This window comes from Gossypium hirsutum, chromosome D03, assembly GCF_007990345.1.
Source record: "Gossypium hirsutum isolate 1008001.06 chromosome D03, Gossypium_hirsutum_v2.1, whole genome shotgun sequence".
Lineage (NCBI taxonomy): Eukaryota > Viridiplantae > Streptophyta > Magnoliopsida > Malvales > Malvaceae > Gossypium > Gossypium hirsutum.
Window position 1 is genome coordinate 42,090,627 of NC_053439.1, and position 14,750 is coordinate 42,105,376.

Genomic DNA, 14,750 nt, shown 5'->3' on the forward strand with positions numbered 1-14,750 from the left:
TTGCAAATTTAAGCAGTATAGGGAGTAGGGCCAATCCCTCAGAGACTAGGTTTACTGGAAATTGTTTCTCTCTCAACCAGATTTATGTCTGGGCAGTTGTCGTGCCCAAGAAGTTTGGGGGGATAAAATATGAAACCTGAAATAACAGAGTGAAAAGGTAAAAAGCTGAAGACAATTAAATAAAAAAACAGTTAAGCAAATTTGAAGGAAAATCAATTAAACTCAGCTTCAGGCACGGGGTTTTCCGTCTTTGAACCGATCCTTGAAATTGGATGAACTCCTCTTTTCCAATAAGCTAGTTATAGCTACCAAGGACACCTCCGACACCAACTCTTCCTTGTGTAAATTAGTTACGGAACGTCCAATAACTAACCCTTGCCGATTAAACAACCTACGAAATCCGGCAACTTTGCGTTCTAGAAGAGCCTAGCTCGAACCAATGCCCTCAACCGCGTGGGATATTTAAATTCGGTTACTACTTCCCTTGACGGAACCAAAAAACAATCCCCACTTGGCATGCCAACGTGTTCACGGAAAACCGATTAGACAACCGATCCTTTCGGAATTCCAACTGTACGTCTAACCACACTAACTCAAATGACGTCTTTTTTGACTTAGTGTTGATTTGACTTTGTAAGTTGATGAAGTTATACTCTTAATCCAGAGAAGTAATAAATACTGAAAATTAGGAATTGAATTGCTCGGGTTCGTAACTCACAGGTCTTGACAAAGTTAACACTGACCTAAAGCTGAAATGAGTTTAGTTGATTAAGGTTTGGGGTTTGTTGGAGTTGGGCATATTTGGAGAGGGTTGGATAAATGAAAAAAAATGTAGGTGGGTGGGTGTGGGTGACGCAAGGTTTGGCTGCTAGTGTTATATTTCCAAGGCTGGAAATTAATAAATGGAAAAATATTAAGAACTAATGACAGCAAATAAATTTTGCAAGGAAAGAAAGATTGTGCTCAAAAGATGAAAGCTTGATGAAAAACTTGATTCTTAAATGAACATAGTAGCCCCCTATTTATACTAGTGGCTTTGAACAAATTTGCCAAATTAAAGGTCACTAGCCATAGAAAAGCAAGGAAAAAAATATTCTAATGATATCAAAATCCCCACATAATCTCCCACTAAGTCAAAATAAAATTTTAGCTAATTACAACTTGGAAAAATTCTGTTTTGGCTCGCCTTCTTTGCTCCTTTCTTCAATCCAGCCCAATTGCTTCTCCTTTTTCTCTTTTGACCCCAAATTGCACCCCTGTATAAAATTAAATATAAACATAGAGAAAATCAGTGGTTCATTCTCATAAATTGATTAATTAAATTACATAAAATATGTACTTTTTGCATTTAATCAACGAGCCCTCAATATGCGATACTCACCCTGACCATATTAAAATACTGCACTAGTTAAAATCTCCCAATTAAATAAAATATGACATGCAACTTTATATGGGGACCCGTGGATAATAAATAACAATTTTTTTATCGGCTCATTAATCATATTTGTTGTGTGATCGCCTTCTCTAATCAAATAACCCATTTGGATATCTGAAGTTTCAAAAAAACTTAATCATCGACTAAATAAATAAACAATATACAAATAATGAAATTACATTTTATACCGTTTGTAATTTATTTGGAAGCATTAATAATATTTTTACCCAATAACAACGTAATTTTAGATACACTAACTCTAATTCAAGTCGGTCATTTATTTTTTTAGAATCATCTAATGTTTAACTCCAATGTAAGTCTCTCAACCACCTCTGCTACCTTTTTTTTTCATTTTTTATCCCAATAACAAAATTTTTATTACCAAAAGAAAAATATGCATCCGCATGTAGATGTACATAACGGATATTCAACATGTATGGATTGTAAAAATTTGTAAAGCCAATTGAGTTCAATTAATTAGTATTCAATCAATTTAAGGTACCATGTATAAATTCATTCTATATACATAGTGAATCTTAATCAAGTGTCAAGTGGACATAAAAATAATAATTTTCTTATAAAATTCACATAAATCATTTAATTTTCTTATAAAAAATTAAAAGTATTCTAATAATTTCTCTACTTGAAGACAATTAATTTAGTGTATATTTGTGCTTTTTTCCACAATAATCCAAAAAATAATTAAATACCAAAATGGGTCACCCTACAAATTTGTAGCAAACAACCCATTTCGGTAATTAATATTGTAGCAAACAACTCATTTCGGTAATTAACTTGTATGTGGTCCATTTTGGCATTTAATTATTTTTTGACTTATTGAGGTAAAAAAGTCAAAATTAAATGTACAAGAACACACAAACTACTTTAAAATCTAATATCAACTCAATAGCTACATCAAACTGGTAAATAACACAACACAACACAACACCAAAAATCTGAACAAATAATAATATTACGAAACAAACAAATAAATAATAATTGCAAAAATAAATTTAAAAATGTATGGGGAAACCCAATTAAATTACTGCTACCATTTTAGTTAATATTTTAGGTAAAAAGCCAAAATCAAACAAATAATAAAGAACCCTAACCTTAAATAATAATTACAAATAAAAAATTACCTTTAAAACAAAATTTGTTGTTGCCTCCTCTCCTTCCAAAATCACTAAATCAAACAAATAATAAGTAGCACAAAACCCTAAACAAGTAAATAACAATTACAAAAAAAACTTACCTTTAAAATAAAATTTTTTGTTGCCTCCTCTCCTCCCAAAACCTCAAAATAAAACACTAATAAGTAAACTAAAACCTTAAACAAATAAATAATGATTAAAAAAATTTACCTTTCAAAACAACCCTCTACCGCCTTTCCCCTTTCAGCACACTAAAACCCTCTTATATTCTCTTCTCCCTTCTTTCTCCCTAAACTGCTACTTCCTTTTTTAGAGCACCATGGCTAAGGATCTGAAGGGACAATGGTTTATAAGGGGCCTTTATATTTTCCTAGTGAAAGCTCCCTTTTTCAGGCCGTCAAAAAGCAAAAGACCCCGTGATTGATGGGTCACGTCCACCGTAGGTGCTGCCTGACAGGTTGCCTCCATCCAGCCGATGTCGCTTGACAACCATCCTTCACCCCTTGGTGCTGCCAGACAACTCACCTCCAACCGTTAAAAATTAATTTTCCAAAGACTCGTATTTTACTCATATTTAACTCATATAAGCATACTAGTGCCGCCGTATAATGCCCCTCCACTAATAAAATATGTTTTTTAACCCAATTATGGCCTAATCATGGCCTAATGATTATTGGAAAATTTGGGAGGTGCCGCCACCTTGTTAAGCACCATCTATGGTCACTGTTGCAAACGGCCTATTTTGGTAAATAATGCCATGGGGATACCATTTCAGTTAATTTTTTTTGTATTATTTGGGTAAAAAAACTGCCTCTTTTTCGTCACTTGACTGAGGCTACTTGAGGATCGCCATGGCATTGTGCCTTTTTTTCATCTTACAGATCCTCCTTGGTGTCGACTTCAAACCTGCAATTTCACACCACTTCACACAATTTGCAAAGTTAGCAACATGACAGGACAACATATTAATGGCTTGACACTTGTACCTCAAGGAGGGTGAAATTTCCTTAGATCTAGGATCAGGATCGGAACACCTAAAGACTTCTACCTCCTTATCGATTTCCATAGTCAATTCCTCTTTTTCCTACATCAATGGTGGCTCTAGAGGTTGCCAAAAAGGTCTCCCTAGTAGAATTGAAATCTCCAAGTCTTCCTCAAAATCCAGCATTATAAAGTCTACCAAAAGAATAAACTATCGAACACTAACTAACACGTCCTCAAGGACTCTCGTGGGTCGGGCTAATGAATGACTAGCTAATTGCAAAGTCATCAAGGTCTCCTGAAGGTCTTCTAACCCTAATCTACGATAAATCAACGGAGGCATAAGGTTAATGTTAGCCCCAAGGTTGCAAAAGGCTTTTCCAAAGTTCACCTCTCCTATCTTGAGATTTAATAGGACCTTCCTAGACACTACAATGCTACATTCAACATTTAGAGCAAAACTTTCCCCTCTTCTTATTTTCTTCCTCCTAGACATCACTTCTTGAACTAATTTGACATATTTGGGAATTTTTTCTAGGATTTCAAGTAAAGGGAGGTTAACATTTATTGACTTAAACGTATTGAGGAAACTTAAAAAATCCTCACTCTTTCTTTTCTTTCTTTCCTCTAGTCTAGTCAGGAAACGTACATGTGTTAGCTAGCTGGTATGGTTGGCCTATCCTTAGGCTTGTACTATTTTGGTTCAACCTCCTTTTCTACACTCTCTCCCACCCCCATCTCCAACACTAAGAGTGCAAGTGTTATTTTCCTTCTCTCATACCTCTTCACTTACAGGTCTCATCGGTTCTTTTATCACCACTCCGGATCAGATATTGATAGCTTTGGCATGTTACTTCCCCTCCCTTTTCGAGTTAGGCTCGGTGTTACTAAGGATACTAGATGTGGCATTCATTTTCAACACTTGAAGGATTTGGTCCAACTGACCTTGTATTTGGCACATGCTCTCTTGCAACGAATGCATTCCTTCTTCGAGCTTACTCATTCAGATGGGCATAGGAGGGTCACTATTATAAGTGGGCTTCCTATTTGTTGCTTGGGGTGGTCTATATGGCTGCGGAGATTGGTATGGAGGGTTGGGTTTAGGTTGATTGCAGCTAGGCACTCATTGATTGGAGGGTCTCCTTTGATTCCCTCCCCACTTAAGATTGGGTTGATCTCACCACCCTGGGTTATAGGTGTTAGAGTACGGATTATACCATCTATGTCTTAGGTAATTTACTTCAGCATGAGTATTGTCATAGAGGTCACCCCAACTTGCGCTTTCATTTTTGTGCCCTACATTTGCATTGGTTAGAAGAGGCTAGTTGGGAATTTACAATTAGGTCGAGCTAACTTGGAGGTTGTTAAAGCTCTCGAGGATTTGTTAAAACTTGTCTTTGTTGTCGATCGTATTCACAGTCGGCCGTTTAGCCTGATATGTGAACCGTTCAATCAACTATATATAGGAGTTCATTTCCATATATTCGATTAATTAACACCCTTCAACGTAAGTCCTAGATGTGAATGCCCCCGCAGATGCTTCGTTAAGACTCGACCACAAATTCTCATCGAGCCCATTATAAAATGTTTACAATTGTTACCAATCCTGCAAACCATCATAGGAACAGTTACATAGCATTAACTTGAAGTGCTCACACGCTTCATAAAGTGACTCTCTCTCGAGCTGGCGAAAGTTGGTGATATCCATCCACAGCTTTATGGTCTTGCTCGGGGGGAAATACTTTGCAAGAAACCGATTGGCTAGCTCATCCCATGTAATGATTGAATTTACCAGTTACGAATCTAACCACATAAAAGCGTTGTCAGTTAAAAAGAAAGGGAATAATTAAATACGCATGGCGTCACCGGATACCCCATTATACTTAAAGCTCTCACATAAGGTTAGCAATCGCTTAATATGTTGGTTAGGATTCTTGTTCATCGATCCTCGAAATTGATAGGTCCTTTGAATCATCTAGATCATCGGTAGCTTTATCTCAAAGTTGTTTGCATTAATCGCGAGATGATTAATACTCCTTCAGACTACCTTTAGGTTGGGCATGGCGTAGTCTCGCAATGTGCATTACTCCATTTGTCTTCGGAGAAGTAGGGGTACGCATTCCTCTACACTCCAATTGTTGATCGGAGGATCAGCGATCTATGGGTCTATCATTGGAGGTTGGGCTTCTCTCGATAGTTGGCCTTTTCGAGCGTGTGTCAAGATCTTTTTTGGTCCCGATTCGAATGGTATGATCCTATTACTGCTTCGAGTCATACACTACCCCTTCAAACAAAAAAAACACAAACGAATCAACAGATAGCTTTCAAATAAAATAACAAACAAACACAACAAAAAGAAATGTTGTATCTATGGACTTAGTTTTTTTTAATTATCTCCCTAAAAAGCATGTAATAACCATAAAAAATTCACTCAATCATGCACCAACTCCCCAACAACAGCGCCAACAACTTGACCACTTCCGCTACAGACGTGCGAACACCTAAGCGAAGAATCAACACTAAATAATCAAATAGAATGTAGTATCTGTAAATGTGATAGGTCAATTGTAATATTTGTAACGTTCAATGGAATACCCGAGTATTCCAAGGATCGAACCTATAGGAGTCAGGGATTGAGTGATCCCTAAACAATTGGCATGCAATTAAGGAGTCTAGCTAACTAGTTACTAAGTGTCATATTACGGTAGACCATAGTTAAGGTTAATTGTGCTAATTAATTACCTAAAACAGAAAAGGACTAAATTTTAATATAAGAAAAATTACGAAATCAACAAATCAATAACAGACAATAGTTGGTTGCCTTTCATGTTGTTAATTAACCTTCGGATCAGGGACCTAAATCACTTGCACTCCTAAACTGGTTTAATTTTACCTCTCGGTCACAATTTTACCAAGTTAGACAAATTAGTCTAGTTTATCTCTTAACCTCACCAAACTAATCTATAACTATCACATTGGTGCTCAATGAGATCTCCTCACTGTCTCACTCATCTAAAATTTCCTCTAGGGGCGTCAATCCTAAGTTTTGACTTCTATTCGATTTAGTCCAGATTTTACGATTTAGCCTCTAAACCAAAAATTAACAAAACAACATTTTTGTCAACCAACTACCTAGGATTTAGCTATTCTAAATAGGTAAACATCTAAAATTTAACCAAAATATGCATCAAAGTAAACTCAAAGAAAAGTTAAGAAGGAAAACTTAAGCGGAAACAATAATGGTAGCAATGGTAGCAAGTAAAAACACAAAAGGTAAGATTTTTAACAGGTACAATAAAACAAGGGTAAGTTATATTAAAACTAATGACTGCAGTGCAAATACAAAGAAAGTTAACCAAAAACCAAAAACCAAACTATCTACATAACCAAAAACCAAAAAAGTTAAAGTCTAAACCCTAAAAAAATAAAGAAAGTAACTAAACCCTAAGCTAAAAAGATGATAAAAGTTGAAGAATGTAAAACTATGTATTTCTCTCAGTCAAAAGATAACTTTTCAGCTTATTACAACCCAATTTTTGTGACCAAAATATCCCTCAATGTCTAATTTTGATTGGTGTTGAGGTTGGACAATGACTACCGCTACAGTAATTTTTTGTCTCCACTTGACAGGAGTATTACAATACCTAGGCTCCAGTATTATGATACCCACGGTAGTCTTGGCATGGGGGAACCTAGGGGTCTCGATTTCACGATACCCATGGTTGGTATCGCAATACCACTAAAGATGTCCTCAATTCTTCTCGTTTCAACACCATCAGGGGTATCACAATTTTCATGCTTCGATATCTGTCACGAAATTAATCGATGATGTGCGAGTGTACACAGTCATCAACAAGTAATAAAGTAGTAAGGAAAGAGTATTATCTCCATAGGGATTGTATATGTGAGGAAAATATTGTGAAATTATCAAATGGCAAGATGGTGAAAGAAATAATTAAATGTGAATTTAGTTTACTAATTAACCTAATTTAAATCTCTAAATATGCAAAACAAATTAAAGTAATAACACAAAATAAAAATCAACAAAACACAAGATTAAATTACTATGACATGAATAAGCTAGATTAATTATTGTCCCTTAACTCAAAATTATAAAAAAATGTTAATGATGTTACGGTAAATCCGTTGGCAAATTGGCTATTTACTAACCCAGAAATTAGAAGTTATGAAATCAAATTTTTCAACCTTTAAGCCTCTTTAGCATACTTCTATGTTCAATTAACTTCAAAGTTTCATAAGCAGACCTCATGTTTATGCAAGGTAAAAATATTGCTAAATACCATTACTAATTTAATTTCCAAGAAATCAAACATGTACCATTCAAATATTGTGTCCACTAATTATCATCTTGTTTGGATTAAAAAATTAATTCAAATTTTTCCCAACATTAATTATGCATGAGTAAACATGGGTATAATTTTATTTGAATGAGTAAATGAACCGATGCACAGAACAACATTAACAAAGTATGAATAATTCAAATTAAGGAATTGCAATTAATCTAGCATTAATAAAATTAAGTCATAATCATTTAATATAAAGTAAAAGAATAAGTTGCAATCATGTTTATCAACTTGAACAAAATAAAAGAGTAAAAGGAAGAAACTAGAAGCCAATTTTGGTGATTTCTGTGACACTGCTCGTGCTGCTGCTCCCTTGCTCTTCTCTTTTGCTCCAATGCAGAATTACTCTCTCAGTGCCAAATTTGGCAACTCTCAAATTCTCTGTTTTCTTTCAACTCTGATGTTTTTTTCTCTCAAATGTAATGTGTTCCCCTAAATGAATGAATGAATGAATGAATGAAAGCCCTATTTATACTAGTTTATCCCCCAACATCCCATGCTAAAAGTATTATGAAAATCCCTTGTTTTTCTCCCTTTTGTGGTCAGCCCTTACTTTGTGGAAGAGGAATGGACGGTTTACTATTTTTGGACGAGGAAGTGATGTCATCCCTTTGATTCTCTCTTGGTGGTTCCTTGATTCAAGGAACATGGTTGAAGTAAAGGTCTTATGGACAATTTTTCCCTTGGTTGGACGGTTCGGGACTTCATCTCCCTAGTGGGTTGTCTAAAGATGTTAACAAGTCAGCCCAACACTTAACTTTCTACTCTCTTTTCCCAAACGAGTCCATTTATTTCTTCAAAAAGATGGAAAAAAAGTATTTAGTGTAAAATTAGTTAAAATAACACATTTTCATAGTATTGAATTTATCTAACAGAATTATAAATAAAAAACTATAAGTGTTATCAACTACCCAGAATTTGAATATTTTATATGTTAAAAAGTGCTAAAAATAACTCTATATTTTAGAGTTATCAATATCGCAATACCCTCCATTCTAGGTGATGTTTTCTTCACGTTCGAGCCACCATCAACTCTCTACACATTCAATCAACTTGCTAGGTTCCCTATGGCGCATTTGGCCAACTCGAGTCTAAAAAATAGCATAAATCACACAAAACCACTTAATCAAGTGAAAAGTTAAAACTAAATAAGAACGCAAAAAAGACATCTAAATTGCTCGAGAATAAGCTCTTCAAGTGTAATGGAGAGCTTAATTTGACATATCAAATTACAACAGATCAAGTACTTTCTACATAAATATACTTCCATTGATTTGAATGCATGAGTGAAACATGATGATGTGCCACAACACAACATATTATTGAACTTCCATTGGTGTTCGCATAAACTCCAAAAGAACCCACAAATAAAAACTTTGAACGAAAAAAACACCAAGGTTTCTCTAGAAAACTACAAAAATAAAAAAGTACAATTGTGGCATTCAAAGGCACTAAAATGAAATGACTCGTAAAAACCTACAACAACTAATAGGGCCCACAGAGTAGCCTACAATAGGTAGAAAGAAAAAAGCTAAATCATGCATCGTTTCAGTTTACAATAAGGGAAAATGCATTAAATGCTTATTACACAAGCAAAAACAAAAGGCGACTACACATGCATCCAAACACGCACGCCAAGTCACCTTTTTAGTAACTATTAAAAAGATGAAAAGCTTGCTAGCGCTGAAAAGAAATCCCCAAGGTTCACCAAAAGCAACATGGTATCACTCAAACCCCTACAACAAACAAAACATCTTGAGAATGTCACTTTATAATCTATCTCTCAATTGAGAGGCAATTGTTATACATAACCAAGCTTTCCTCACTTGGAAAAGGAGATGGCCTACTAAGGAAACTTACTTTTTCCATAATCATCTCCCCTAGCCTAATTGAAGCGTCAAAATGGAAAATCTAGATAGGGCTCTCCATTTTGGAACATTCGTGACTTAGAAAACATGTGGCCACTATAAAATACCAAAGAAATATTCTTGGTACACATATACATAAACTCTCATCACTTTCGAGGCTCTAATGACCAACTCCTTAAACTTGAACACAATTGTATCAGGTCCTATCACATAATATCTAGCCACATCTTACTTGAGTTCTCCACGACCTTATCACTGACCATACTCTAAAGGATACTTAGTAGGTGGGATCCACACTAGAGGTGTTCATAAGTTGGGTCGGGCCTAAGCATGATATTAACACACTTTATGTTTACATAAGCCTCGTTCAACTCAAAATATAGGCCTAAACTTTTACCCAATCCTGCCCATATTTGTAAATAGTTCATCTAAACCCATTTTAGGCCCACTCATTATTTTTTAAAAACTTTAAAATATATTTTTATATTATGTTTAATTTAATATTTAATAATTTAATATATATTTTTATTTATTAAAATTTTATATATAGTCATCTTAACAATTTTAATATTTACATTATAATAGTTAATTTTTATGTGTTATAAATTACATAAAATATAAAAATAACATAATATAAAACATTACAAACTTAAAAACGGGCAATACAGCTCAAGCCCGAGTCCAACTCACATTTTAAAATGGCCTATTGTTTTTTCATTTTTCTTGTTTAATTCTTTTGTCCCATTCCTCCTCCTAAATTTTGGATGAACCTTTAGACTGGGATGCATTATCAAGTCTCATCCACTCCAAACACATGGTTTCTTAAGTGGCTTTTGACTCATCAAGTGTGAACCACATGAAACCTCCATTACCATATTTTGCACCAAGAAGGACGAAGCCCATGAAACAAAACGAAATAATTCCAATTATAGAATCCTTTGACATCCATGCTGAAGGAATTGCATAAAAACCCTTATTTGACCGCCCTTACGCAGCAAATCTTAAAAAGTTCATACTAAATAATTAATAGAAACTTTTAGATTTTAGTCAACTCATGGCTTCTTTTTCATTGTGTTAATTTGGTAATTTGAAATCTAATTAGTTAATTAGACACTTGTTTTTTGTGAGTTGAGTTAAATTATCAAAATGATATTTTAGAGTCCGTAAACTTTTCCATCCTTCATAACAAACGCAGGTGAGGCAACATCGATGAATCTATATCAGAGGAAACCAATGCTGTATTTGGTCAACAAATGATTTACGGTTTACACATTTTGGAAGAGCAAAGCAAAAGATACGAAGTACTTAAAACTCCCATTTCTTGAAACATAATTGATCAAAGTTGGAGGTTTTTATTTCGTTATTTGGATGTATCACTAATTCCAAATTGACGAATACCTAGCTGCAGTCAAACATACCAACCTTGACCATCATCAATTGTATGACATCGTATGGCTAAATGATTTCAAAAGTAGGTATTATTATCTCACTAACATTCATTTCAATGTGCTTGGATATTTTTGTATATATAAAAAGACTGGTTATCTTATCAACAATAGCTCTACATTTCCATACAAAGAGTGAGAGGGTGATAATGCACCTCTAATCAAATGGGTCAATTCGTGGGTCATGTTCACTAGCCATTGCCATTCCAGTGCAGAGACATGTAGGGCACATGACCTGCCGAAGTATTCAAAAAAATATTGATTATGAGAAGACACTCGGATTATGTGAACTAATGAAATCCATCAAATCTAACCCTAAAATTCCCAAATTGGATAAGGAAAATATCCTTCCATTCATTAAAATTCCCCAGTTGATACGCATAAGTAGACAACAAACTATTGAGACTACACGTTTTTAGAAGCCATACCTTTCCAGAACCTGAACAGTTTGAACATCTTTCTGTTTTGGGAGTTGATAAAGGTCGGTCTCCACCATTACCTGTTGAGACAGGTTCAATAAGAACAAGTGATCCAGTATTTGAGCAGCGAGCACAAGCAAGATATCCTGCATGTACCATTGACCTTGATGAAAATACAGTACCTGGAACATAGTAGGGGATTTAAAAACCAGGGAATTTCAGAAAAAATACATACCCGTTCCAAGACAATACTTGCATCGTTTATGCTCCTGCTGTTTAACATTGTTCATTTCAACTACCATCAAGGCTGAAATAACACCGACAGCTCCTCCAGAGAATGATGCCACTATAGGATCAACCTGACTGCACTCACCACCAACTGAAATATGTTTAATACTACATGAAACAAAACTGCATCCAGTATACCAAACTGAAGACAAATAACAGATGCTTCTTCTTTGTAGAAGCAAACTTTTGTAAGTTAATTAGCCATTAATCTTTCTAACAAAATGTCTAATATTGTTTTCATAAGCTGGCTTGCACCAACTGCATCTGTCATCTTTCTCAACACCGTCAAGGGTATGCTTGATAGAAACAAGTGCAACTAAGGAAGCCAAAAACACATTGACTTCATGGTAAAAACGAAAGCAATCAAGCAGCTCAGTTCAAACATCTTCAAAATAATAAACATACATTACAAACAAGAGGATTGCCATACCTCAATTGCATTGGCAGGTGCATACTACTGATGAAATCTGTGTATGTCGTGCCCCCTAGTCCTAACTTAAGCTCCAGCTATAATGTGGGAAAAAAAAGAAACAATATAAAGCAAAATAAGTTATGATATGCAGATCTTCATAATTTATATTAACATCATCGAAAGTGTACATCCCCAAATTGCTACAAGGAAAACTTCTTGCATCAGTATAATGAGGTGAACATTGTCATTCTTGCCTGTATGAAGTGCCACCTTCAAATGCTTTATCCTCTCAACAGAAAACGCATTCCTTTGTTTTGTTCCTAAAAGCTATGTTAGTTGGAATTTAGGACTAGTGTTAATTAGGGATCTGTGTCCATGTATGCTCAATATTTTCATATATTTGGAAGATCATACCCAATACACATTTGGATGTGTTTAACACAAAGAGTACGGGTAGCATACTTAAAAGCGCCACAACTAACTCAGCCATTCACATCAGAGGAGAGACTAGATTATAAGAGTTGAAAGCATGAGTGACTCACAGTGGGTGCTATAAGTCCACCAAAAAGGATAATCCCAGCAATAAGAGAATAACAAGTTGCGTAATAAACCTTGAGATTTGCTGAGGTCTGTATGTACACAACATAATACATCGGTTAAATATGATTAATGAACAAAACAGTGGAACTAGGAACAAGTTGAAGGGGGGGGGGGAATAAACAAAAAGAAAAAATGTATCTTACCAGTGGAGGCAAGAATGGGATGAACGATGGAAAATTAGGAAGTTCTATTTCTCGCTCTTCCTTTAAAATGCCAAGTTCAGCACTTTTAATGCGTTGTTGTATCCTTAGCCTCCGAACCTAGAATTGGGTAGGTTTCAAGTTAGCATATGGTTCTTTCCAGTAACATTGACTACTTGATGAGCATATGCAGAAACTTCCCGTATCGGCACCGGAAACTCAATGGAAATCAAAAGCTATGCAGCAACACCGCTAATGGTGTTTAAAACTCAATGAAAATCACAACTCTCAAGTTGATGCAGAAACATCTCCTATTGATATTGGAAAAAAACTCGATGGAAATAACCAAAGCAAGAAAATGAAATCAGTTGGGTGACCTCTTCCATTTGCAGAAACACTTTGTTCCGCCGGCTTCGGATATTATCCCGAATTTCTTGCAATTCCATATTAGCAAAATCCTGGACTGTTTCAGGCCCTTCTATGATGCAAAATCTGTACATTTTAAATATCACACATAGAAAAGAAAATCAGAAATAGCAGCTAAAACAACATGAAAACCTTAAACAAAGCCAGAGAAAAGAAAAAAAGAAATACCCGGCTGTAACTTTATCAGCGGAAGAATCAGAATCAATAGAAGGCGCGAAGGAAGAAGAGTCAGGTTCAGTCGCCATGGATCGCCATTTCGAATTCAGTTTGGGTTTCTTTTGAGGAAATCTAGAGCTTAAAGAACAAGTGTTGCAGGGAATGGATGGCTTTATCGTATAGGAAACCGCCAAGACTCGACTCAAAGAAACCATCCTCGAAAGGTCTTCAACCTTATTTTCCTCTCTCAATCAATCAAATCTTGTTGTTCTTCTGTACTTTTCAATTGGGAAACTATAAATTAAGCGATCGTTTTCATGGTTAAGAAGATATGTTGTTTGGAACAGAACAAGGTGGAGGGTGGGAGGAGAAGGTTTAAGACAAAGTGGAAGCATAAAATTTTGATGCAAATGCGAGTGGTAGGAATATTTTAACCGGTTTATCATTAGACTCATCGATGACCGGTTCAGAGTCGGTTGTGTTGTGTGGTTTGTTTTTATTATATACGACTATCTTTCCATTTTTCATTATTTGTTTAGTGAAATTTCGTACACAAAGATTATATGATATTGTAATTTTTATTGTTATCATTATTAAAATCTTTCTATTAAATATATTAGTATAATGTTTTGAAATTTTAAAAAAAAACTTACCAATTATAACAATAAAAATAATAATAATAATGTCGATATGAATTTTTTTTAAAACCACACATTTAAACTCGTAATAATAAAATAATTTTTTGTTAAAATAATGTTCTTAAAAAAGTTTGACATCAACATTTTGAATAACATAGTTGACATTGTTAACTATTTAAACTAACTAATAATATTATAGAAATAGATTATCAAATTACGACAAAAATTAAAATATATAAATAAAATTTCAAATTTCAACTTAATAAAAAGGTTAATCTAAAGTTTGACCATTTTCTTGTAATATCAAAAAAAAAAAGAGCAAGGCAAACTAAAAAATAAATGGGATTATTTGTGATAATTGATAACATTATAAAAATAAAAATAAAAATTAATTTATATTAGATATTAAAGTATAAAAATTAAA

General features: G+C 34.5%; 1 protein-coding gene across 1 annotated transcript; it reads right to left on the bottom strand.

Annotated features, from left to right (window-relative positions):
• Nucleotides 1-11,265: 11,265 nt before the first annotated feature.
• Nucleotides 11,266-14,162, bottom strand: LOC107949685 (protein ORANGE-GREEN, chloroplastic). The gene is made up of 8 exons (XM_016884420.2): nt 13,701-14,162; nt 13,484-13,598; nt 13,110-13,226; nt 12,909-12,995; nt 12,385-12,461; nt 11,902-12,029; nt 11,676-11,812; nt 11,266-11,482 (listed from the first exon to the last, which is right to left on the bottom strand). The coding sequence occupies exons 1-8, from the start codon at nt 13,901-13,903 to the stop codon at nt 11,405-11,407; spliced, it is 942 nt and encodes a 313-aa protein (XP_016739909.1). The 5' UTR covers nt 13,904-14,162; the 3' UTR covers nt 11,266-11,404.
• Nucleotides 14,163-14,750: the final 588 nt, after the last annotated feature.

Coding starts and splice junctions, on each gene's coding strand:
- LOC107949685 (XM_016884420.2), bottom strand. CDS start 13,903: ATGGTTTCTTTGAGTCGAGTCTTGGCGGTTTCCTATACGATAAAGCCA. Junction 13,227..13,483: donor TGTTTCTGCAAATGGAAGAG/GTCACCCAACTG, acceptor ACCCAATTCTAG/GTTCGGAGGCTAAGGATACA. Junction 12,462..12,908: donor GTGGACTTATAGCACCCACT/GTGAGTCACTCA, acceptor CCCACATTATAG/CTGGAGCTTAAGTTAGGACT.